This window comes from Miniopterus natalensis, chromosome 6 (genome assembly GCF_054644295.1).
Source record: "Miniopterus natalensis isolate mMinNat1 chromosome 6, mMinNat1.hap1, whole genome shotgun sequence".
NCBI classification, from domain to species: domain Eukaryota; kingdom Metazoa; phylum Chordata; class Mammalia; order Chiroptera; family Miniopteridae; genus Miniopterus; species Miniopterus natalensis.
In genome coordinates this window covers 46730724-46758265 of record NC_142086.1, presented here as the reverse complement: position 1 = coordinate 46758265, position 27542 = coordinate 46730724, and the positions used below count along the sequence as shown (strand labels likewise).

Sequence of the window (27542 nt, the reverse complement as noted above, 5' to 3'; positions counted from 1 at the left end):
TGTAATCCCAGTTCAGGGTTTGAAAACTAACAGAACAGGCAAAGTGAAATTCCCAGGCTGCACCTGGAATGTCCAAATAAGAAGAGTCATGTGGTGATAGATGTTTCTCATTCCCTTCAAGTCCTTCCCATCTCCAGAATACCAGAGGAGAGAAAGACAGAAGATACTTGGTCACTACTTCTTGCCTCTCTTCTTGTCCTTGTCTTTGCCTTTACCTTTTGAATCCTTGCTATCATCTTTCTCCTTCCCAGGCATTTTGAAACCACCAATTTCATTCCGTACTACAGTGCCTCGCCACCAGGCCTGGAGCTGGAAGAGAGGGGAGTGAGTACAATTTATATGCCTGACAAGCTGCATTCTCTTCTACATGAGGGGACTGCTTTTTGATAAAGTAACTTCTGTCCGAAGAATGGACCTGAGACATGGGCATGGCCAAGCATGCTCTCCCTACAGCAGTGCTCCCCAGTGGTGCAGGACCCAGAGCTTAAGCCATGAACTGTAACGTGCTCAAGGAGTAAAAATAAAACAATCTCTTCTTTTACATTTAGAAACCTGACTCCCTTGTACTACTGCTCTTTACAAGCATCCTTTCCCATATCTAACAACCATTTGATTCAAGAGGGCTGTTGGTTACCTGGGCCGCTGGCAAAAGCAAGCACTGGGGTCAAAAATGTCCAGATAATCTAGATGATTTCAATAGATTTCTGGGTGCATTTTGTATCTTTAATGATTGACTAAAGAGCAATACTCCTCTTACTTTCAAATAGTAAGCTTTAGATAACTCCCTTGAATATCTTAGTCATTAGACACAACTGTTTGGAATACAGTCTGGGCTACTTAAAAATCACACTCAGCCCTAAAGACTGGAAGCAAATCCACTAGTGAAAAAACAGGTGGTCTTCTGCTAGTTCTTAAGATTTCTGCTCTCAGCTGAGGAATCCTGATAAATAGAAAACACCATAGGAGCCCGATAAATACTTGCTAACTGTATATCTGACTCTCCCCTAATGGAAAGCTCAAGTTTGGATTTGGTTACCAGGTCCTAAATGTACTTTAAAGCTTACTTTCTTAACCCACCCCCTAATAGACATCCCTAGCTACGGTCTGCATACTGTTCCATCTCAGCAGGCACTCCTCTTTCAGAGACAAGGGCAATCTTCAAAACAACAGTTTCAGTCCAGCTTGATGTTATTTTTGCTTGATATTTCCCAGAATCTGACCTGCCAGTTAAATCATCACTAATATACAGAAATTCATATAAAACTAAAACATCTCTAATTTTTCCCCCTAAACTTATTCCCTCTACCTTTTTTGAACACGGCTCTTGTCAGAATCTGGCAGATAGCCTGGGCTAACTTATAAATAGGATTTTCAGAAACAGTAGGATATTAGAACTACTTCAGGAGCTGTTTTGGTTAGAAATAGTATCCTTAAATTTGACCTCTGGGCACAAATTCTCGGGTTTGCTTCCCCTGCTAGGCACCTCCTTTCCCCCTGGATTAAAAGCTGGGAGCTTGTCTTCTGTTACTGGTCTCCCTGCACCACGGATTGTTGGCAGATGCCTACCAACAAAGGCCATGTTTCCTCACAGATCTGAGCCTGATAACAAATGAGAAGTACTGCGCACTCCTCGGTTTCAGGTCAGCTAGCGCACTGAAGGGGCCCCACAAGCCTTCTGCTTTCTACCTTTACGACGCTCTTTAACTCCAAGAGAGACTGCTCCACGTGCTTCCTGTTCTTCTCCTTTTCCATGCGGTCTTCAATGATCACCTGCTCGTACTCCCTTATCTGCAAAGTAGACAGTAACCATGTCACAGGACCCTCCCGGCTACGCTGTGGCCCAGCCAGCCCTGCAATTTTAAAATTTAAGACAAAGCTTGGCAAAACTAAAGATAAACCAAAGGGAAAAAACTTACTGGATTTTCCTATATTATAAATATTCACATATTAACTTTGTGGGTCCCCATTTTTTTTTTTTTAATAATAAAAATTTCCCTTAAAATATTTCATAAAGCCCTAGCTGGTCTGGCTCAGTGGTTAGAGCATCAGCCTGCGGACTGAAATGTCCCAGGTTTGATTCCAGCCGAGGGCACGTACCTCAGTTGCAGGCTCGATCCCCGGTCCTGGTCTGGGCATGTGCTGGAGGCTACCAATCAATGTGTCTCTCTCACATCAATGTTTCTCTCTCTCCCCCTTCCACACTCTCTGAAAAATCAATGGAAAAAATGTCCTCAGGTGAGGATTAAAAAAAGTATGTATTTCATAAAAATAAAATACCATGTGATTAATGACCTCAAAATAATTAATTTTTTTAAAAAGCTGTAATAGAATATACACATAAAAATAGTAGCCATGCCCAGCTGGGTGTGGCTTAGCGGTTGAGCACTGACCTAGGATCCAGGAGATCGCGGTTCCATCAGGGCACATGCTGGCTCCATCCCCAGTTGGGGGCACGCAGGAGGCAGCCGATCAATGACTCTCTCGTCATTGATGTTTCTGTCTCTCTCCCTCTCTCTTCCTCTCTCTGAAATCAATGAAGATTTTATATATATATATATATATATATATATATATATATATATATATATATATATAGAATCCCATTGGTTTACAGGCACACCTTCACTTTATGACCACAAATAGCACTGTAGCTTAGCCTCACCTGCTCCTTGGGGCTCAGGCCTATTGGGACTCGGCTTCCTTACCGTTTTTGCAAGGTCTTGAAGATGCGCTAAGTCACTGGCCTTAGCAGACTTGAGAGCATTCAGTTCGTTCTGTTTCATTTCTGTGTCCTTGTCAAATTTCTCCATCCAGAACTCTAGCTTCTCCTCAAGTTTCTATTTGGAAAGAGCATTAAAACATGGCTTCTACAGGACACAAAACAGTAAATGCTGTATAAAATCACTTATATAAAGTTCAAAAACCTCACTTTTCTACAGTGATAGAAGTCAGAACCTTGGCTGCACCTGGAGGGAGGGCTGGTTTGTTGACCGGCAGTGGAGCATGCGGGAGGTTTTTGGTATGTTGTAAATGTTTTCTATATATCATCTGAGTGCTGGTTAGAGGAGCAAATATTCATAAATATTCATCAAACTACTTAATATTTATGTCATTAGATTCCATGTATGAGTAAGATCATGTGATACTTGTCTTTGACTGGCTTATTTTGCTTAGCATAATAGAGAGCGATCATCCTTTTACAAGGCATCTGCCTCAGATGAAGTTATCACACAATTTTCAGGGAAAGAAGAACTACTCTTCTTAGACACGGGGGCAGTCTAATTCCACTGGCAAGGCAGTGACTTAGGGGCTCAAGACAGAGTCCAATCAGATATTCCCATTCCAAGTTTCAGGATTCCATCTTTCTCAATGAATGCCCTCACTTGTACATGAGAAACCTGACAGAACTATCTACTCATGCAACTGAAATACCATTAAAACCAATAAAGAAAAATTGTGTCCCAGTATCACTACTACTAATCAACATTACACTTGACATTCTATCTATACAATAAGCCACAAAATGGAGATAGACATAATGACAAGAAAAATATAAAATTTTTAATATTTGCAGTCAATAAGATTTTCTACCTAAAAAAAAACAAAGAATCAACGAAAAAACCATTATAACTAATCTGAGGGGACATAAGGAATCTAAAAACAATATACAAAAATGAATAGTCTTCCTATATATCATGTACTTAAAGATGTCCAACAATGTTTAGCATTGTTTTAACAGAAAAGCTTGAAAACAACCTGTATGTCCACTGACAGGAGAATGGTGAACTAAATGTTGTTCTATCCTGTCTATGGGATATTATACAGCGGTTGTACCGACACAGAAAACATTAAAGACAAGGTGAATTTAAATTAAAAAAACAAAAACAATGTTCTACAACAATATATATATAGTACGACCCCATTTACTTTAAAAGCAAATATAAATAAATACTAAAGACATGTTGATTAGGTACATACACAAGTATGTATATTAAAAGAAAAAGATGTGGCCCTAGCCAGTTTGCCTCAGTGGTTAGAGCATCGAACCACAGACTGAAGGGTCTGGGGTTCGATTCCAGTCAAGGGCATGTACCTCAGTTGCAGGCTCGATCCCCGGCTCCAGTTGGGGCGTGTGGGGTGGTTTGGGAGGCAACCAATCAACATGTGTCTCTCACTTCAATGTTTCTCTTGCTCTCACTCTCTCGCTCTCTCGCTCTCCCCCCCACTCTCTGAAAAGCAATAGAAAAAATATCTTCAGGTAAGGATTTTTAAAAAAATAAAAAGATGAGGAAGAAATCTATGGGAAAGGAATCTTTTTTAAAAAGAGGAGTGACTGCCCAGCCAGTGTGGCTCAGTGGTTGAAAATCAACCTAGGATCCAGGAGACCGTGGTTCGATTCCCAGGCAGGGCACATGCCCGGGTTGCGGGCTCGATCAATGACACTCTCATCATTGATGTTTCTCTCTCTCTCCTCCTCTCCTCGCCTCTCTCTGAAATCAATAAAGATATATTTTTTTTAAAAAGTGACTAGAGAGCTTTCACTTTTTAAATCTATATATTTCTATAATGTTTCAAATATTTCATTAAAAAGTATTTATGTATTGCTTTTGTTATTGGGCTGAAGATGTGGGGAACACAGACTTCATCCATCCTTCACTTACTCCACCAGCTCATCTGATTGTTACACCTGCTGTGTCTCAACACTTGAAACAGGTAAGATGATGCATAATTCTTAAATTGCAGGTTACAGGAACCCGATTCTAATAGCCTACCAGATATTTTTTTCAGTAAAGGTCTGTGATACAGCATCTAGAAGTTATTTTCTTTAACTATAAATTTGGAATTATTTACTGAAAATTCATTAGCTTTCTCAAAGGCAGGCTGCATCATGGGTTACCTGGAAACATTCTCCTTAGTCATCCAACAGGGATATTTTGAAAGGCTCTACTCAGGTGGGTTTGTTGTTGGTATTAGAAATACTCATTAAAACCATACAATTCACACAAGAAAAAATGAGTAAATAAATATATGGAAAAATGGTCAAGTCTATCAGTCAGCAAAAAGTACAAAATAAAACAACTCATTAAGTTAGCGGACCTTTAATATCTAAAATGGCTGGTGCTGTTGAGGATACTTGAAATTAGTGCCTGTGTACATTGCCGATGGCAGCGTAAATTAGAAAATATTAGTGATGTTATCAAGTCACAAAATACCAGTCTCTGACAGCATAATCTCATGCTTGAGATTTACTTTGGGTAAACAATTGCAATGAAGAAAAACAGTTACTTGGGCAAAGCTTTCATTACTGCACTATTTGTAATAATGAAACTTTAGAAATAACCTAAATATCTAAAATAAAGGGTAACAACTAAACTATGGCATAACCATGCAATGGAAAATTATAAAACTGTTTTAAATTATTTTATGAAGACTGATAACATGAAAAAATGGGTAAAAAAGCAATTGGCAATTTCTAAAAATCTTCCCTCAACCAAGAATGTTATTTTTATGATTTTAAAATATCATATTTAAAAATTATGACAATGAAGCAATATAGGAATGAGAAAACACTTTCTTATATAATGCTAAATGATAAAGGCAGAAGACAAAATTTTATTTGTACTCAAAGTACAGCTTTATAAAATATTTATTCAGATGAATAACTTTAAAAGAAAACATGGGCTACAGCTCATTGATTAGCTGGTAGAACTGAGTGATTTTTTTTTTTTCTGCCCGTGGCGTTTCTTAAGTGGAACACAGACAGCTCAGGGTTATGGTAAAACAGCCGGTGCCTCACCTGCTGCTCCCTGCGAAGGAATATTTCAATCTCCATGTGAATCTGGTTCTCTTCTTCAGTTCTCGACCTCAGTTTCTGTGAGAACAAGAAACCACATCAGGAATGCTTCCCAGCAGGGCCAGAAGTACGGCTGAGCCAGTGGCACAGGGCTTCCTGACAGCAGGAGTCCTCGGCCCGGTACGGCTGGGAGCTGCAGTTCCCTTCCCTCCAGCTGTTCCTGCTCACACACAGCGCTGAGCCGTGCTGGGCACTGGGCCGGATACGTGCGAGTGCCCAGAACAAAAGGCCCACCCCCCTGCTGCCTGGAAAGTGATGTGAATTTAAGGAGAGAAACGACGCTTCAAGGTCACAGTTCTAAGGCCTAGAAAAGGAATTCCCAGGTGCAAGAAAAAGTCTTCTGTCACAGTCTTAAGCCACACCTGGGGAGTGAGCTTCAACAAGCAGGGAGCTCAGAAGGAATCCTGCAGACACCCCACTGTTTGCTCATAGTCGCCTATTCTTCTTTTAGCCATTTAGCTTTCCTCCTCTAATGAGGGTCTAACCCTTGTTTCTTTCTCCTGATATTTTTTCACTGTGACTTCTCATCTCTATAATTTAGGTTTGATGAAGTTCAGCTCTCTAGATTCTGTATTTCTTAGTGGAGGGATAAAAGGTGCTGGTTGAGTGAAGAAAGTAGCAGCAAAACCTTGTTTTGCTCCCATCCTGTAATTGCCAGGAGAAATGGCAAGTGGTTTTCTACAACAGAGTGGCCAAGGGAAGAAAGTACAACCAATTTTCAGTCATCACAAAACAACAGGAGTTACAGGCTATCCAGCCCATCAGAATCTCTGCTTGCAAATATGCAAGTCCTCTTTCTGCTCTTATTTTTAATCTCAAACGTTAGGGCTGCAGGCGAGATAAAACAAAGATCATGAGCCTGGCTGGAGTGGCTCAGCGGCTGAGCATCGACCTATGATCCAGGAGATTGAGGTTCGATTCTAGGTCAGGGCACATGCCTGGGTTGCGGGCTCAATCCCCAGTGAGGGTCGTGCAAGAGGCAGACAATTCATCACTGTCTCTCATCACTGATGTTTCTATTTCTCTCTCTCCCTCTCCCTTCCTCTCCCTGAAATCAATAAAGATATATTAATAAATAAATTAATAAATTAATAAATAAACTGAGACATAAAAAACAACAACTTGAAGATCATGAAAACCTCCCTCTCACCTGGCCAGCATGGCTCATTGGCTGAGTGAGGACCTAGGATCCAGGAGATCAAGGGTTGATTCCTGGTCAGGGCACATGCTCAGGTTTTGGGCTCCATCCCCAGCAGGGGGCACGCAGGAGGCAGCCAATCAGTGACTTATGCTCATCATTGATGTTTCTCTCTCCCCCTCTCTCTTCCTCTCTCTGAAATCAATAAAAACATATTTTTTTTAAAAACTCCGTCTCCCTCCTCCTTTGTTAGCTGAGGCAATATGAGGAGTGACAGCTCAAATGCCATCCACCTGGCTCATGCCTAATACAGCAGTAATTACCTCAATCTCTTCCAGCAAGAGCTCTTCTGTTTTGTTACATTTTTTCTGGGTCTGAGAAATCTGTAGCTCAGTGTTTATCTTCATGTAGTGATTCTCCATGCTAGTTTTTGCCTTCAGCTCTTGCAACTGGTCCTTGAGGTGAGCAATATATTCATTCCGACTCTGTAGAGGTAAGATCAGGTTTCTAAATAAAGTTACATTCTGCCTCCATTCAGTTTAACCAGTGGTTTAAGCTTACCTTTTGTACATATATATCAGCAAGAAGCAGAATCTATACTCCTGATATCATGCTATGGGAAATTCAGCCAGTAATCATGGGTAGTATAAATGAAAACGAAAGATAAGTATTTATAAGCATCAGGACCGTGCAATTCTTTCCGAGGAGCATTATTTGGGTACTTGTATCTGCAAGAATTTCCCACTGCTCTCTATTTTTGGTAGAAAGAGCACTGGTCTGAAGATCAAAAGACCCAATACCCCTTCACCCAAGCCCTACCAGCTGTGTGAACTTGGCCAAGTCAGTTAAACTCTCCAAGTCTTACCTTCTATAAAATAGAAAATTAGTATCTACTCTGCCTGAAATATCTCATGAAGTGAATATAAGGATTGAGAATATGTGTGAAAACTCTTTGCAGTTTATAAAGTAGTTGGCAATTTTAAGGTCTCAATATTTATTAAAAATATTTATTCAGTACCACACTAGGTAAATAGTAGAGACCTAACTAGACATAGTCCTTGACCTCATTAAGCTTACAATCTGGTGGTAGACAAGTGGTTAAAAGGAAACAAACAAATATGTGTAAATATTTTAAAGGTGCAAAATGCTATGAAAGAATAGGGCACTAGCTATAGGAGAAACTAACAAAGGAGATGTGGATTCAAATGGATGGTCTAAAAAGGATTCTCTGAGAAAGAAATGTTAAGTCTGACACCTGATGGATAAATATATTTGTCACATGAAAAGTGGTGTCAAGGAGAATTCTAAGGAGAAGGAAATATGTGTGCCAAAGTCCTGAGGAAGCAAACACCTGAATATGCTCCAGGGACTGTAAGAAAACTCTGGAGGCCCTAGTCCAGTGAGGGCTGACAATGGGACAAGATGAGGTTGGAGAGGTAGGTAAGAATAATACATGCAGAACCTCAGAGACACTGTTACAAAGTTTAAATTTTATTCCAAGGACCACTGGAAGCCTTGGAAGAGTTTAGGCAGAGTGGTAACAGCTGATTGTTCGAAAGGACTCAGACAAAGTGTGTCATTTCACAGAGAGACTGGATCAGAGTTAGTCGACAACAAGCAAGCATAGAACTAGTAACAAAAATGCATGGCTTTAATCACTCGCCTACATTTCTCCAAATATCAACCATCTTTAACCTTACCCTGTACATGGCAGAATTGGTTCTAAGTAAGTATTAGAAGAAGAAAGAAAGCAGAAATTGGTCAAGATAATCCACAATGAAAAGCAATCCCAGTTTAAAGAAATATAGACTCCTAAAATTAGTCAGGAAGGGATTCTTCAAGTCATTTTGCCTAACTTCTTAGTGTCACCCTATGGAATCATTCTAACTGTATAGCAATTATTCCAACTGTTCCAGAGCCATTCCAAAGAGATCAGAGTCTCTGGCAGAGAACATGCTACAAGCTTAACTGATAATACATCTTATAGTACTTCATAAGCTTTTATAAATTATAGGATTGTGAGCAAATTACTTAACCTCTCTAAGATTATTTTCTCATGCCAGTGCCTGGTGCAACTTAGGTGCTCAATGACTACTCATTAAATAAATTTTAAGATATATGACATTTTTGTCTCACTCTTTTTTTCTTCCCTTCTCTACACTCTCCTCCCTTTATTCCACTCTTCTCCATTTCTCCTTTCCTCTCTTCCAGTTCCAAACTATATGACAGTCAGTGATAAAGTTTGAATTTCTAGGAGGACTGGGTGAAAGTGAAGTGAGATGCTTTCACTTCTTCATCAACTGGGATCCTTTTACCTATTTAACCACTTAGATTTCTTCAAGGTCCAAATTATGTATCACTTAAACCCATAAAACCTCTTCCAGAAAAACCTCAGCCCATGTCCATAATTGCAGTTTTGTTTTTCACAGAATCTAACAGTTAAACAGTTAGGCATTCATTAAATAGTGTCCATACAAAAATATACTTTCAAAAACTCAAAAGAATGTTCTGGTCAGGTTTCTTTATTAAATTGAATATTAACTCTTTCAGAATAACTACGAAGATCAGAAATGCAGAGTTGAGAGTCTAGGAGTTTCTGTTCATGGCAAACAGAGGGCATTACATTATGTAACTGTTCATAAGGCCATATGACATCGGTCTGCGGTCACACTGTGCCAAGGCAAAGGCATCTGATTTTCATGTTGTTACTGCAGGCTTCTGATTACCCTGAGTTCCTCTCTACATTTCAGGATATACGACACCGACAGGCCAGTGATGGTAAAATGCAGATCGAGGCCTACATGTCGGCACTGAAGTATCACTCTATTCCTCATCTTCCCAGTGCGCCAGAGAGAAGCAGTGCGTTACAGGCCAAGGGTCTTGAGTTGAATGGATTCCTTTTAAGATTCTCACTAAGAAAAGATCTGCCTTCACCACCAACCCACCATCATGACCCGGGTTGGCCATAGTGTCTGGAGCGTTCCCCATGATCAAGGTCTGTGGACTGTGAAGCATATTTGTGGGTCTCTGTAGCAGACCAAACTTCACTTCCAGATCCCAAAGCTGACTCCAGATCTGGACTTCTGGAGTTGTTGCTTGAATTCAAAGAAGCATGACTTAGTAATGGAAAGAAGCAGTCAACCAATTAAAGTTAATAAGGCTCTGGTGGCTGCCACAGTAATGTGAGCCAAAGGATTTTAATGGTAGTGTCTGTTTTCATAATTGAACACTAAAGTATGAATAAGAGTACTGGTTCCTGGAATTTTTGGAAGCTACTGCCTGGAGAAGTTGTAACTTGTCTTACACCTCAGGATGCCCTTTTTGGTTGGATGTGAAAAGAGAAATGAGAATGTGGTCTATTAAAGTGATAACAGTGACAGAAAAAAAATACAGGTCTCTCTCTCCCATTAATAAATAAATAATTTTTAAAAATACAGTATAGCCTAGCCGGTGTGGCTCAGTGGTGGATCATCGGCCCATGCACCAAGAGGCTGCCAGTTTGATTCCTGGTCAGGGTACATGCCCAGGCTGTGGATTTGATCCCCAGCAGGGGGCGTGCAGGAGGCAGTCGATCAATATTTCTCTCTCATCGATGTTTCTTTCTCTCTCCTTTCCTCTCTCTCTAAAACCCAATAAAAACGTACATATATATATATACACACACACACATACATACATATTTTTAATCCTCACCTGAGAATATTTTTTCCACTGATTTTTTTTAGAGAGAGTGGAGAGGAGGGAGGAGAAGAGAGAGAGAAACATCAATTGGTTGCCTCCCGCACACACCCTGACCAGACCAGGGGATCAAGCCTGCAACTGAGGTACAAGCCCTTGACCGGGAATCAAACCTGGGATCCTGCAGTCCAGGGGCCGATGCTCTAACTACTGAGCAAAACCAGCTAGGGCAATAAAAACATATTTTTTAAAAATACCATATAAATGACATTAACCCTAACCATCACGTATAAGGAGGTTTGTAATGTGCTCTAAAGGCCTACCAAGAGCTCTAGTCTCCCATCTGGGATGCTGGAATATAAGAGGCTGCCTGAGATAAGGTCTCCTGTAGGGAAGGAGTGGGTGGTGGTGGGGGGTGGAATTGGGGGTGGAGTGGGTAGGAACTAAGAGCTCCAGAGGGTGGGGCCTCCCAGAGCTCTGTTCTGGACATACTTGTGCATCTCAAACCAACTCTCTTGTTACTCTCTCCATATCGTCAGTAGTAAAGGCACCCCAGGAGAAACAACAGTTTTTCATATGTAACTTTTCTTTGCTTAAGAAAAGTGGCGTCTAGACTGGTGTTTTAGCTCAGTAACTTTTTGTTTTGCCCAGGAAATTCTTACCTGTACTTCAATTTGCCGTTCTTTTTTGACATTAAGAAGCTGTTTGTGAAGAGATTTTATTTGCTTTCTGCCTTTTTCCTCCCTGGAAGAAATAAGACTTGTATTCAGGGCGGTGCTTCTCAGACCTCGGTGTGCACAACGACCCCCTGGATGTTAAGAACAGACTCTTGGGCTCTCCCTGCTAAGATCTGACTCAGTAGGTCTGGGCAGGGCCCTAGAATTTGATCTCTATCAATTTCTCAGGTGATGTTCGTGGTGCTGGTCCATGGTGCACACTTTCAGTGATACTTTTTTAAAAAAAAATTTTGTTGTTTATTATTGATTTCAGAAAGAGGAAGGGAGGGAGAGATACAACATCAATGATGAGAGAGAGTCCCTGACCAGCGGCCTCCTGCACGCCCCTACTGGGGTTCCAGCCCTGACCGGGAATCGAACGGTGGCCATCTGGTTCATAGGTCAGTGCTCAACCACTGAGCCACGCCTGGCCCGGCGGTTCCTTTTTTTAAAAAATATGTTTTTAATGATTTTTAGAGAGAAAGGGAGAGGGATAGATAGAAACATCAATGAGAGAGAAACATCACTGATTGTCTGCCTCCTGCATGTCCCTACTGGGGACTGAGCCTGCAACCTGGGCATGTGCCCTGACCGGGAGTCCAGCCCTGACCGCTTGGCTCCTGGGTCGACGTTCAACCACTGAACCACACCCAGCCAGGCCATTGGCTGATTCTTGAATGTGCCCTGACTGGGGATTGTACCCACAACCTTGGAGTATTGGGACAATGCTCTAATCAACTGAGCTACCCAGTCAGGGCTGAGTGACACTTCTTAAAAGACTGATTTGTTTGAGTAAATTGAAGGAGGTTTTTTTGGCTTATCTGTGTTGAATCTAAAATAGCTACTGCTGAATTACTTTTGCTAAGTTCAAGCTCTTGGTTAAAGTGGTAACCACCAAATCTCTCTATTGTACAGGCACATTTTCCCCTTTGTAGTAATTAATCTTTAGGCTTTCACCACGAAAATATCCTGTTCCCCAAGCACCTTTTACGTAATGTTTTTGGTAACATTGCTAACTCTTGACTGAGTCATCATTCACTATAAAAAGTTAGAACCCTGCCCAGTGTGGCTCAGTGGTTAGAGGTCTGCCTGAGGACCAAAGGGCTTGGGGTTTGATTCCTGGTCAAGAGCATGTACCTGGGTTGCAGGTTCAATCCCTGGCCTGGTCGGGGCATGTGTGGGAGGCAACCAATTGATGTGTCTCGCATCTCTCTCTCTTTCCTTCCCCCTCCCCCTTCCCTTCCACTCTCCCTGAAAAATCAATGGAAAAAATATCCTGGGGAGGGTGGATTAACAACAACAACAAAAAGTTGGGAAAATGGTGAATGTATAATTCTATCATTCCTTCTACATTTATGAACTGGCATTCTTCTGTTTAAAAATAAAGCGCTTCCCTCCCCCCACCCCCAGTAAAAATAGAATAGCTGCTGCTGAGAAAAATGAGGAGAAGGTACAGGAAGAGAGAAAAAAGAACCCTTTCTATTCTGAGCACTTCACACATTCTTACCTCCCAATAACCCTGTGAGGTAGTCTCTGTCGTTACCCTACAAATGAGGACAGGAGAGAGTGAAGGTAACCTGTGGTGGAGATGAGAGCGTGCCTCACAGACCTCCAGCTACCGGGAGGGAGCAAACAAGGGTTTTAGCTCAAGGCTCTGAAATCCTTCACTGTGTGTGCTCTGAGGCCTCGCATCCCCCTGACTGCTCCCAGCCAATTCTTGAGTGTGGCAGGGATGCTGAGACAGGCCCTTCCTGAGAGACCAGGACTTTTCTGACTGTTGACTTCGGCTCAAGGGCTCCCTGATGACCTTGCCAAACATTCTTACACTGCAGGTAGTCTCTTCCACCCAACCTTCCCCCTCCTTCACTTGGGGACAATCCAGCATTGGGTCTGAAGACTTCCATTTTCTTTCACACAGAATGATAAAACCTTTGCATGACTAATCTCATCCTGGCATCTATCTCTCAGAAGACAAGGCCTAACACATTGCCATGGTCATACAAACAGTGAATGGCATAGCAGGATTCAAATTCCGTACCATTTGAATGAAAACTTTACTATTTTATGTTATTGTTTCTGTTTGCTCTCAGAAACAGAATTCTGTTTATCTCCAGCAATCCCATTGCTTAGGTTTAAAACAAACAAAATAACAAAACAATATAAAGAGAAATAAAACTAAACAACAACTGTCTTAGCTTGGGCTGCAATATGGAAAATATCAGAGGAGCCCGGCCGGGCGTGGCTCAGCGGTTGAGCGTCAACCTAGGATCCAGACAATTGGGGTTCGATTCCCGGTCAGGGCACATGCCCAGGTTGTGGGCTCGATCAATGACTCTCTCATCATTGATGTTTCTCTCTCTCTCTCCCTCTTCTTTCCTCTCTCTGAAATCAATAAAGATATATTAAAAATAAATAAATAAAAATAAATAAATAAATAAATAAATAAATAAATAAATAAATAAATATCAGAGGAGCCTGATTAGTTAGGTCAAGGAAGGAGTCTTTGTCAATACCATACAATTCATCCTTTTAAACACTACACATTATGGGGCACATGCAAGGGTTGTGGGCTCGATCCCCAGTGGGGGGCATGTGGGAGGCAGCCAATCAATGATTCTCTCTCATCACTGATGTTTCTGTCTCTCTCTCCCTTTCTCTTCCTCTCTCTGGAATCCATAAAAACATTAAAAAAAAAATTAAAAGAGTTTTTGGCCCTGGCCAGGTAGCTCAGTTGTTTAGAGCGTCACCCTGATACTCCAAGGTTGCAGGTTTGATTCCTGGTCAGGGCACATACAAGAGTCAACCAGTGAATGCATTAATAAATGGAACAATGAATAGATCTTTCTTCCTCTTTCTCTCTCTCCCCCCTCTAAAAAAATCAATAAAAATTTGAAGAAAGAAAAGGTATTTTAATAAACCACCCATATGTTAACACATTGGTATATTTCCTTCCAGTTCTCATTTTCTATACACATTTTGTTTTATTATAAGATGTGATAATACTATATTATTTCTAGCCTTTCTTTTTCTAAAATTGTAACATAAACATTTTCCCCATATTATTATGACTTTGTAAGCAATACTTTTAACAACTCCATAATATCATCCATTAAACTATAGACTCTCTCTTTGATTCTGTAAGTCCACATACAGTGATTCAACCTAATGGAATAATAAGAAATTCAAACATTTGCTGATGTATATTTACATACAAAGACATACAATGACATATTATTTGCTATAGCAAACATTTGGAAGCAAGCAATTAGGCACTTACTTACTAGGTGCCAGGAATTATCCAAAGTGCTTTGCATGTATAAATTAATCTAATCTTCAAAGTTACTCTAGTACAGAATTTATTACCAATACTAAGGTACAAAGGAAGAGTAATAAATTCAAGAGAAAACAATTCCACCTACGCAGACAAAATCAACATTTTCTCATTCTGAGTACTCAGGGTTCAAACAAAGAGAGAATTTTATGTTGGTCCCAAAGCATTTTGATTGTGTTGAATTTCTTAAAGCATGAAAATCTTTGGAATTAGTTCAAAGGCTCTGGAAAAGAAAATTTCTCTCGGCATTATTTTTATTGTCACTCGATACTGTTTAGGAATTTTCAGTGAACTCAGTCCTAAGAAAAGGATAGGAAGAATATTCTTGATATCCTGTACATACAGATAACCGAAGTCCAGAAATCTGAATTATTGTCCCAGCAGAACTAGGAATAGAATCCAAATTTCTTAATTCTTGTTATCTCCCCTGGGAAGCAAAATCTTATTTGTTTTAGAAATCAAGGACTTGTGGTTAGAGTTTTATAGCACTTTAAAATACAACAAATAAACCTAATATTACTCTGACCTGTCAATGATATCATAGAAATGCATTTTGTTTTCCCTTTCTTCACTCAAAGATTTCAGGAGATTGGTGAAAGTGCCTGAGTCTTGCAGCTCCTGCATGGTATTTGTAATCACATCACTGAGAAATTGCCTGTGAGGAGAAACAAATTCAAAAATGCATAAGATACATATTTCCCTACAGCCACGAACGGCTACAGACATCACACAAGTCAAGACCCAGAAGGAACATCACAACTAAGTTGGAATTATTTCTGAAATACCAGGGTAGTTCGGTATTAGAAAACCTATTAAAGAATTCATCACATTAAGAAAGGCAAAAGGAGAAAAACCATATGATCATTGTAATAAATGCAGAAAAGGCATTTGGCAAAATTCAACACACACACTTATTTATAAACAAACAACAAAAACTCTTAGAATACTAGGAATAAAAGAGAACTTTCTTAACCTAAAAAAGTGTACATACCAAGGACTGAGAAACATTGAATGTACAGTACAATAATATACATACATTTAAAAATATGTAAAACTATACACATTGTTTTTAAAATTTTATTGGATTTGAGAAAGAGAGAAGCATCAATGTGCTGCCCCACTCATCCATGCCTTCACTGGTTGCCTCTTGCATGTGCCCCGCTGACTGAGCTCAAACCCACAACCTTGGCATATCAGGATGACACTCTAATCAACTGAGCTACCCAGCCAGGGCTATATGTATTGTTTAAATAACCCTCATCCATACCTAATAACAGTGTCACAATTTGCAAAAGAATAATTCAGAAGAGTTTATCTTTGTGGGAAGAATGAGGGGCTGGGATTAGAGGCTTCAACTGCATCTGAAGTTATTTTATTTTTTTAAAAATAGAAAGCTCTAAAGCAATCGTGGTAAAATGCCATGTCTGCAAATCTGGGCCAGACTGAGTTTAACAGGAGACATAACTCTTCTGGTGAGGGTCTAATGCAGAGATCCGCAAACATTTTCTGTAAAGGGACAAACATTAAGTATTTCTGGCTTTGCAGGTCATAAACTCTCTGCTGCAACTACTCAGCTCTGCTGCTGTAGCGTGAAAGCAGCAATAGACAATATGTAAACAAATGGCAATGCTGTACTCCAATAAAATTTATTTTCAAAAACAGACTATAGGCTGGATTTGGCTAGTAGCTTTAGGTAATTACTATAAGTTCTCATTTACCAAAAGTCCTTATCATAATGTTATACCTTCTTTTAAACTTAACAGGCTTTTTTTTTTCCAGCAAGTCAGTTGACAACAAAAAACTGAATCATGAGCCCAGCTGGTATGGTTCAGTGGTTGAGCGTCAACCCATGAACCACAAGGTCACGGTTTGATTCCCAGTCAGGGTGCATGCCTTGGTTTTGGACACAATCCCCAGTAAGGGGCGTGCAGGAGGCAGCCAATCGATGAGTCTCTCTCATCATTGATGTTTCTCTCTCTCTCTCTCCCTCTCCCTTCCCCTCTCTGAAATCAATAAAAATGTTTATTTTTTTAAAAAACTGAATTATGAGACAATGGAAATTGAGACTGCCTTAAAAAAAAATCAGGATTAAAACATAGTTTGAAGTTTGGCTATTTTGATGATGTCTGTCTCTTATTAATGGATAAAGCATCACAATAACTACCAATTTGTGCCAGGCACTTGCCTGAAGCCTTATTTCTAATCCTCACACTAATGTTGCAAAGTTGCTATTATTCTTATATTTTAAAATTGCAAATAGACTCAATACTTGCTCAAGATCCTAAAGCTCCTATACTTTCAATTGTACCACACTTTTTCTAGGCACTCTTCAGCTAATTTGATTATCAGCAGTCACTTTGGATATAAGGACCAATCCATAAGAGGGTAGCCAGCCACTCTTGCACTCACTCTTTATCCATCTAGAAAAACAGTTACATTTCCAAATACAATCTCCTTCCTTACCTATCAATCTGAATTTTTTTCAGTGTCTCTGTAGTAGTTATGGACTGCCTTGTAGGTGATTTGAGGGCAGTCTCTTGCACTTTGTTAAATTCCCTGGCAAACGGGCCTCCTAGTCTGATTTCTGGCAACTTGAGTTCTTCTTTAGGCGATATTTTTGAGGCTCTTGAGACCACTGGAGGTTTTTCCGGGCTTTTTTCTTCTAAATTCATTTCACTGTTTTTCTTCTAAAAACAATATAAGTGATGTTTTATATAAGATTTTAGAAGAGTAAAGAAACAAAGCTATATGAGGGCCTCTGCCTATACTTTTAACCTAATTTTCTCCCACTTGTACTCTATACTGGAAGAAAATTACCTTTCTTCAGCTACACCAAACCACATGTCCTGCTGTTTATATCTTCCTACCTTTAGAAAAATTCCCAATTTGTCACCTGGTAAACTTTAGGATTATGACCAAAGGTAGATCTTTGTGAAATATCTCTATTAGCAACCATTTACCATATTGTAATTATTTGTATAAATATCCCTGTTAGATTGTAAATTCTATGAGAGAAGTTAAAGTGTCTTAGAGATCTTGGTTCACCTCAAATTCTTTTTAGTATAAGACTGGATGTTAAATAAATGTGGCCATCTTTATAATTCCATTACTTAGAACAATGCCTAGGGTATAGTAGAGACTCAAATGTTCATTGAACATATATGAATTTGTTTCTTTTTTTATTTTCACCCAAGGATATGTTTTGATTTTAGAGGGGGGGGGAGAGAGAAACATCAATGTGAGAGAGAAACATGAATTGGTTGCCTCCCATACGCACACTGATCAGGAATCAAACCCACAACTTGGTTGGTTATGTGCCCTGACCGGGAATCAAACCCACGACCTTTCCATATTTGGACAGTGCACCAACCAACTGAGCACTCTGGTCAGGGTGAACATATATGAATCTGAAATATAAAGAATGAAGTCATACCAAAGAGCAGACGTTGATAGTATATTTAGTGGTATATATTTCAAAGGTCTTCTGGGGAAAAGCCAAAATAATTTATTTTTTAGATACAAACTTGAACAGTAAAAGGTAAGCATTACCATAGGAACAGCATATGTCTTTTCATTGTTAATTCTTATTTAATCTGTGGCTAAAACCTTTTTTAAAAAATACGTATTTTTTTAAATTGATTTTAGAGAGAGAGGGGAAGGGAGAGGGAGTTAGAAACGTCAATGATGAGTGATTGATCAGCTCCCTCCTCCCCCACCCCCTCCCAGGGAACCAGCATGCAACCTGGGCTTGTGCCCTGACTGGGAATCAAACCCTGATCTCCTGGATCCTAGGTCAACGCTCAACCTCTGAGCCGCGCCCGCCAGGCCTGTGGCTAAAATCTTGAGCTATGGAAAAGCCATATAACATAATGATTGCACATATGTACTCTGAAACAAGATTTTCTTGTTTGAATCCCAATTCTCTTACTAAACAGTGTTGACTTTAGGCAACTATGTAACATCCCTATGCCTCCATTTTCCCATTGGTAAAATAGGTCTAAGAATAGCACCTGCCCTCATAGAGTTATTATGAGGGTAAAATAAATTAATATACATAAAGCATTTAGAATAGTACACAGAACTGTGGAAGTTCTGCATTTGTTATGATTAAATTCTTGTGCTGATCCTGTGCACAGAAGAAAGGTATCTGCATATTGACACATAAAGCCTAGATCCTTCCTCAGCAAAACTTCAACTAGCCCAGCAATGTTAAAAAACAAAAAACTATCCTTAAAAGGTTAATAAATAGACTCAACAAAATTCTTCTTTATATGAACAATAAGCAAAGATTCAGATCTGAGGAAAACATTTGTAGGCAAGGACAAAACAAATTGCTGCCTTAAGCAAGAATTAAATTTTAAAATATTCCTTTAAATTAAAATTGATATGATTGACCACAAAGAGAAGAGAAGCCATAGAATTTCAGCAATTAAACTGAAACTTACTTGGACATAAGGAAAACTTTCAGTGTTATGTATGGTCATTAGTTTTTTGTCCAGGAAAGAAAGGGGACGTGTAAGGCCCGGGAAGCTGTTTTTCTGATGGCCCTAACCGGCTGCCCTCTACCTTTATGCTTAGGCAGCTGGAAAAGGAAGCAAATGTGTCAAACTAATTTTCTGATGAATAGAAATTGGAATTTTTAGAAGAGAACTTTAAGGAATTAGCTAAATATTCTATCTAGTATGGTCGCTAAAAAAGATTTTTATATAATATACATTATGTACAAGAATTAGACCCTAAGGGAAAAGAAAAACAGTATTTCCTGTAGGCAGTCTCTTTCCAAACTTAGGTCCATTACTCCCACTTCTGACAGAGCCTGGTATATTACTACAGTTCCGTCATTTCATTCCGTGATTCTCACACACAAAAATCTACTTGGAGATGTCTTTAGCTGTACAAATGGTTGTAAAAAAGGGATAATGCTAACTAAGCTTTCAAGCCAAGGTTGTTATAATGCTAAACAATGTGAAACCTTTGGAGAAAAAAATCTATCCATACTAAGGTTTTAAAATGTATACCCTATGCAAGATAGAGTAATGGCATAGTAAAATTCCTGAAATTGAACAACCATAGTACTATGAAGTAAAAACAAAAAAATATTTTACAAGATTCATAATTTCTAAAAATTATGGAACTAATTTACATTGAGAAAGAGGCTTTAAAGATGCTGTTAATCAAGATAAAAGTGCAAGCCTTTATTATTTATACATCTATAAAATCCTAAGTAGAACCTCTATTAAGTCAGAAAGTTTTGTGGGGATCACTATCATTAACCAGAATAAAACAGCCAAAAAGTTTTGTTCTTTTATTTACTGGAGTGGTGACTGCTGCTGAATGCTATTTATAAATTTGGGTTTTTCATTTTTCCTTGAATTTCTATGATGGCAAATTATTGTGTGTATTTTTTACACCTGACTGTATAATTGGTAAGTATAAGATTTCATGTTGTTAACTGAGCATCTTCTCTTTTTATTTTTGAGCCTTACTGAACGAGACAATAAGTAGGAAGGAAACACTAGTCTCTTCTGTACTATTTTTTTTTTTTTTAAATATATCTTTATTGATTTGAGAGAGAGGAAAGGAGAGGGAGAGAGAGAGAAAGAAACATCAATGATGAGAGAGTCACTGATCGGCTGCAGCCCGCAATCCAGATATGTGCCCTGACCAGGAATCGAACCCTGATCGCCTGGATCCTAGGTCAATGCTCAAACGCTGAGCCACACCTGGCTGGGCTGTACTATTTGTTAACTATCTTAATTTATGAACTAGAGTATTACTGTGAATGCATTAAAAGGCTTAGTTCTTGGGTGTCCAGTATCGTTGCTATTCATAAACTGATACGGAAATTAATTTGTTGTAAAATACCTATAACATCCATTAAGATCACTTTAAAATTACCCCAAAACTCATAGAATGTTGTCCAGCCAGGCGTGGCTCAGAGGTTGAGCATCGACCTAGGATCCAGGAGATCACAGTTCAATTCCTGGTCAGGGCACATGCCAGGTTGTGGGCTCAATCCCCATTCGGGGGCGTGCAGGAAGCAGCCGATCAATGACTCATCATTGATGCTTCTATCTCTCTCTCTCTCCCTTCCTCTCCCTGAAATCAATAAAGATGTATTTTTGAAAAATTAAAATGTTAAATTTTTTTAAAAAACCCTCATAGAATGTTAGCATTGGAAGGGACCAACTAAGCCACTCTGGCCAGGACTCAATGTAGTATTTTTAATATACACACTAGACCATTCGAATCACCAAACTTTCACAAGAGGTTAAAAGACAGCTGTCTTCTATAAGTCAGATGCAGTTCCAAATCTAAGTGACTGTATATGAACTTTCATAGTTTTAGGGCTGCTCTAAAGTTAAAAATCTTTTCTCTTGTTTCAGAGATATTTACATCAAATTAAGACATTTACAACAATGGTTCCTAGTATATAACCACCCAAATATCATTTTCACCTATTCTGTAAGGAAGTTAAGCATTCACAAGTTTCTCTAATAAATTCTGTGCATTTTCTCAACATAAATAACACAAACTATTCTAAATATTTACATTTATTTCAGTGCATTTAAAAAAAATACTAAATGGAATGAAATTTGTAGAATCTATCACACAAATCAATTCATGTCAATATCATACTTTACTCAAAAACAACTTCACAGGCACATACAAAATAGAGAACAAAATCTGTTTTAAAAATTTCAAGTATACTGTCTACTTTAAAGTACACTAAACGATTTATTTTCACAAAACATCCAATCTTCAAACCCCTTTTCTAATTTTGGCAGAAGAAAAGTTCAATCCATTCGAATCTTCTGGTTTGTCATCCTATAAATGATGCTATCATATCCAGGATCCATGTTCCAAATATTGTAAGAGGTGATAATCACAGCCAAGGCCAAGGCAATCATTATCCAAAGAACCATGTTGAAAACCACTGGATAGTCAAAATTATACTTATATGCAAGGTTATAGGGACTTGGTGGGTTCTTCTCTTGTTTTGTCTCAAGGATAGTCCTTGTTTTCCTCACAAGTGATGTGTCATATGATCTGACAGTCACTAGCTCTACCACTGCATTCCCACCATAAAGACTATACATGTCATCTGCAAACTTTTGCAGAGTGTCAACAAGGACCTTAGAAGCATCTCTGAATTGTTCAGAATATTCTCCATAATGTTTCCCAATTTCATCCAAACCTGCCAGCTCCAGTGAATATAAATCAGGAGAATGGTCCTTGGCTAGATGCTTATGTTGAGACAACAAACTTGAAACATCACATAGAACTTGCAGTTCAGAAAGAAAGAGCAGATCAACTTCACTGTTACTACTCAGAGAATTGAGGGGAAGTGAATTAAGAACAGAGTTTTCTTGAAACAGGCGATTGCGGAGCTGTCCTAATGTTACTGAAAGATCTTCAAAAACTGAGTTTGCCTTCCCCACCATATACACTCTTTCCTCACTGGGAGCCAACTGCAAAACCACAGGAGTTTCCTCAGAAAATAAGGAGTGAATGGAATTTGCAACACTGTCAAGACTAAAAGGAACTGCATTCTCCAAAGGGTATGAAATGACACTGCCTGAAGGTAGAGGGAGTTTGTCCACTCCCTTCACGATCACCATCACAGTGGCCCGAGGTCGATGGAATAGGTTACCCACTGCAAGTCCCGGCCAAGAAAGGTCGTCTTCCACAGAGAAGCCCATGGCTAATGCTGCCACGTCTGGGATTCGCTCTCCTGAAATAGGCCAATTTCCATTGCGGAAAACAACATACTCTGGTGATCTTAATATACTAAACTCGTTCCCCAAAGCACCGGCTACCAAGGACAGAAGCACAACGAGCACAGCCATGGTTCCGTTCTGGCCGCAGCAGTGCAGGGCAACACGCAGTGAGTGGTTGCCACAGCACCAGGGGGTGATGCACTCCGGCTGGTCCTGACTCCCTGAGACCTTCTCGTCGTTGCCTCCGCTGGGACAGCTGCCGCTTTCTCCACCAATCGCCAGCTACCAATAAATATGTATTTGTATTTATTTTTTTTTATTTCTACAACCTAAGTTATCAAAATTAACAAGAGTTTAAGAATTTATAAAGCTTTTACACACTACCAAGTTGAGTTTTTTGATAACTCAATCCGTGCTTTGTAATGGCTGACACAATGTGGTGGATATTCACAAAGGCAGACTGCAACATATTCTGCAATAACAGTCATTTTAAACGATTAAAGCAACGTTTAGAAGGTCCAGCAGTCTAATTTCCTACTCCTAGTGTACAGTTAGCTTTTAGTAGCTGAGAAACATAAGTGGGACAACTCAGTAATTTGTCTGACCTCACTGCACACACTGTATTTATACTTATTTAATTATAGGCCTTTAGAATAATGCTGGCATATTGGAAGAAAAGGACATTCTGACTCATAATATTCCTTGAGATATGGCTATTTCACTCCATCAACTGAGAGTCTATATTTTATGTAATTATTATAGCCCTTATCTGAGATAAAGATGCTATTTCCCATGTTAAATTTAATGACATAAATAATGTAAATGGAGAAATAAAAAGAAAAAAAGATTAAATAATAGTGAGCATATATACCAGGCTCTTGCTTTGTCTTCTTTCATACTGAACTGGCATGATATAGTTTAGAATTGAGAGCTGGTCGGTGGTATCCTCCAGAACTGCAGAGATCCTCAGTACATCTAGAATGGAGAGTGGCTCTATGAGTTCTGGGATGATTTCTATGTCTGTTTCTTTGGCTGTTTCTTCTTCTTCTATGACACCCGGTGGTTCGCCTGTCACTGACACTGTCACCTCAGGATACCAAGGTTTTGGAGAAGGATTTGAGGCTTCTGGTTGGCCTCTACAAAAATAATAAAGAAAAATAAGTCAGCCACCAAATGTTTAAAAATTAAACTCAAAAGCACAGGCAGCATGTAGATTGGCTCCTGTGAAGTCCATATTGTCATATAATCTAACCAAGATAAAGAACAAAAGTAGGAGTTTGCATGTGATTCTGCTAAATACCTCTCAGTGACATTTTGACCAATAATAAGAAAGCAACTTACTGTTTAACAAACTTATGTAATCCATGAAATTTGGCTATGCTTAACCAATTTGAATTTAAGCCAAAATTAATTTTTTTTCTAGCAACATCTTTAGAAGCTACTAACCAAAAGTGCCTCATGATTAGTGAAAAACTGAATGTGGTAGGAGGTCTCCAAGATGGCCCATATGATTCTCACCATCATGCCCTTTTGTAGTCTTTTTCACACTGAATAGGACTAACTAACCTATGTAACTAAAATGATATTGTGAGTTCCAAAGCTAGGTGATGAAAGATACTGCAGGCCCTGACTGGGTAGCTCAGTTGGTTAGTCTCCTCTCAATATGCCAAGGTTGTGGGTTTGATCCCTGGTCAGGGCACATACAAGAATCAACCAATGAATGTATAAGTAAGTGGAATAACAAATTGATGTCTCTCTCTAAAATCAACAAAATAAAAGACTTTGCAGCTTCTTCCAGTCTCTCGTAACTCTCACTCTATAGGAAGCCAGCTGCCTTGTCATAAGGACACTTAAGCAGCCCTGTGGATAGGTTCATGAGGATGAGGAATTAAGGCCTCTTGCCAACAGCCAGCATCAACATGCCAGCTGTATAAATGAGACATCTTGGAAGTGGATCCTCCAGCCCCTCATCAAGTCTTCAGATGGTTGCAGCCTTGGCCAACTTTAACCTCTTGAGAGACCCCAAGCTAGAACAATCCAGCTAAGCTGCTCCCAAATTCCTGACCCACAGAAACTATGTAAAATAAGGGACAATTTAAATAAATAAATACACACAAAATAAATTGAAATTTTGAACATACTCTTCCATTCTTCTTAAGTTAGCTTTGTTAACTTCCAAGGTACATTTATAATCTCACAAAAATGAAGTCACCTAAGATGAGAAGAAAACATTGAGATTAGTTTGAGTATTGAATGACATTTAAGTTATTTTTATGCTCTTCCATTCAAAGAAAATTAAATAATTACAAGAGCTTATCCCCCCTTTTTAAAAAATCTTCACCCGAGGATATTTTTTCCATTGTTTTTCAGAGAGAGTGGAAGGGGGGAAGAGAAACATCAATGTGAGAAAGACACATCGATTGGTTGCCTCGGAGGTACGTATTCTTGGCTACAATCAAACCCAGGACCCTGCAGTCCACAGACCAATGCTCTAACCACTGAGCCAAACAGGCTAGGGCTTTTATACATATATTTTTTATTTTAGAGAGAGGAAGGGAGTGGGAGAAACATCAGTGTGAGAGAGAAACATTAATTGGCTGCCTCCTGCATGTCCCCTACGAGGGATAGAGCCCATAATCCAGGCCATGTGCCCTGACCTGGATTTGAACCAGTGACCTTTTGGTGCACGGGACAATGCTCAACCAAGCCACATTGGCCAGGGATCCTCTCTTTTTGCTTATTAGAAAAGAGATGGAAGAACCATCATGTGGTGCAGGTCTACTAGGATACCAACTTAATAATCAGCAGATAAATGCAATCTTTGAGTCTCTTCTTAAGGTAAATTAGTATCTAACATGGTTTTCATATTTTTTACTGTATTCTGATTTTTTAATTGGTAACCTCTAGATAATGGATTTACTTTTCTGTTATTCTGATTACTAAAATATTTAATTAGAGTACTCCATTTCCCTGATCTGTTGGATAATAGAACTGTATCACCTGGACTTAAAGAACACTTGAGAATGCACTTAGAAACATTGTATTTATCCTGCAAATCAGTTTAATACAACTATCAAGACGTTACTGTCCTCAGTAAACCAGTCCTTTCTGCTTAAAAAAGCTTTAAATTCTCTATGGAGAATTTTGCTCTATACTGAATGAATAGTGATTATAAAATTCCTGTATGGTTTTATTCACAATAAAGTGATCCTGAAAAGGGTGGTACAAATATATGTCACATAATGAAAATCTCATATGCAAAAATTCAAATATGTAAATCAGAATGTTTATGTAAATTAAAAGCAAAACAAAACCATACTCCAAATTAGCCAAATTTTCTGGTGCAAGGGCGGTCCCAGGAGGAAATAACATGGTGTTAATAAGATTTTGTTCTTTTGCTGTGTTGTTTATTTTTCCATTTTTTTCAACTGGGGCATAGGTCAATGTGCTTCACATAGGTAAGACAGGGCTATGCTTACACAGTATTGAGTGCTTTTGTGCTGTTCTAGCTTTTCATTCCCCAATGCTAGAAATCCAGGAGTCATTCCTGCTTCCTCCTTCATCTTGACATCAACATCCTCCAATCTAAACCATCACCAAGTCCTGTGGGTTTTACCTTATATTTCCATATTCTCTAACATCGTGCTGGGCCATGCTGGTTCGTTTGAACTACTCTGCCTCCAAATTGGAGTTGATCTTTTAAAAATGAAACAGTGATCTTTTAAAATTAAAAAATCTGATCATGCCTCTCCTTAGAACTCATGAGTGGTTTTCCATTGCCTTAGGACAAAAACTAAAATTCTTAACTTTGTCCATAAGGCCTTCATGATCTGCCTCCCCTTTGTTCCTCTCCAGATCCATCTGGCATTGTCTCTTCTTGCTCTCATGGCTCCAGCCTCAATGGGCTTCTTCCAGTTCTTCAGTATAAAAGAAAAACAACAAAATGGAGTTGATATTATCAAGAGTACAATCTAAAATGGAGCCAGAAGGCCTCTGGGAAGCTGAGTTAACTCATCTCCCTCCATGTGAAACTGAACTTTTGAACTGGGATAAACCAAGTGGCTACATCCTGATACAGTTCCTGGACATGGCTCCACATCACTGAATGCTCCATTAAAAAAATAACTTTTTCACCTAGCAACAGACATATGCAGTTAATCATATATAGCATAGTGTAAGTCCACTTGCCAGTACCAATCACAGTTCTTTCAAAGCAATTTATGTAATCCCCTTGGACCCCCTTTTCTGTCTTTACAAGCTCTGTCCCTTTCTTTCCTCTTTGGAACACAGTTGGGTTTTCTACCCCAAATCTGTGTCTCCCAGACCAAAAAAGACCCCCAAATAAAGCTTTTGTTTGCCTTGCAGCTCTTGGTGAAAATTGATTGACTTATGTAATCATGCTCCATTCCAAGTCACGACCTTTGCATATGCTATTCTTTCTATTTACACTCTTCCCCTCACCTCCTCATCTAGTAAAGTCTTAGGTAGGAGTTTAAATCAGTGTCATTTCACTAGGTATCTGCATTTTGCCCCTTGAAATCCAATCTCCACCATTTTCTGTGCCCTGGGAGACTGATCTACATGGACTGCATCAATGGGAAATTCCAAAAGAGATCCAAAGTGTAGGACTGTAAGGTCCCGTATTTATTTCCCCAGCTCCCTCCCTTCCAGATCACCATTGGTTGGCTATGTTTCTCTATCAAAGGCCACAGCTCCTGTCAGGCAATCCTCTCCATATTGCTCTGTTGGGGGCTGAGGTAACTTCTTCCCCATGTGCCTGGAGACTGCATTATCCCTTATAGTTTTCACTCTTGCCTAAACCTTTGTAAGCAGACTTACTAAATTCTCTTCAACTCTGCCAACTCTTTCCTTCCAGGGCACTGACTGGCACAATAACCTACAATGACACACATTTTTATATACAGTATATATGTAAATACACATACATGCAAATAACTGAAAAAGTTTTATAATTTACCTGTAACATGTGTGAAACATTCTGATATTTTTGATTCTATTATATTTGCATTAATAGGATTATAATCAGGATCTACTAATGGGCTATAACCTGCAGTTTGAAAAATGCCTTAACTGACACTCTGCA

At 39.2% G+C, this 27542-nt stretch overlaps 1 protein-coding gene across 2 annotated transcripts; it reads right to left on the bottom strand.

Annotated features, from left to right (window-relative positions):
• Positions 1–85: 85 nt before the first annotated feature.
• Positions 86–27099, bottom strand: DRC9 (dynein regulatory complex subunit 9). 2 transcript variants are annotated; one of them, XM_087818196.1, is made up of 11 exons: positions 26055–27099; positions 24580–24650; positions 23310–23574; positions 17181–17404; positions 15244–15372; positions 11333–11414; positions 7316–7477; positions 5798–5872; positions 2706–2837; positions 1687–1788; positions 86–309 (listed from the first exon to the last, which is right to left on the bottom strand). In XM_087818196.1, exons 2-11 carry the CDS (start codon positions 24585–24587, stop codon positions 175–177), a joined length of 1314 nt encoding a protein of 437 aa, XP_087674322.1. In that variant the 5' UTR covers positions 24588–24650; positions 26055–27099; the 3' UTR covers positions 86–174. The 2 variants fall into 2 exon arrangements, with proteins under 2 accessions (XP_087674322.1, XP_016055446.2); XM_016199960.2 differs by lacking the exons at positions 86–309; positions 1687–1788; positions 2706–2837; ... (4 more) ...; positions 17181–17404; positions 26055–27099 and adding an exon at positions 21254–22720 and having other exon boundaries at positions 24580–25769.
• Positions 27100–27542: the final 443 nt, after the last annotated feature.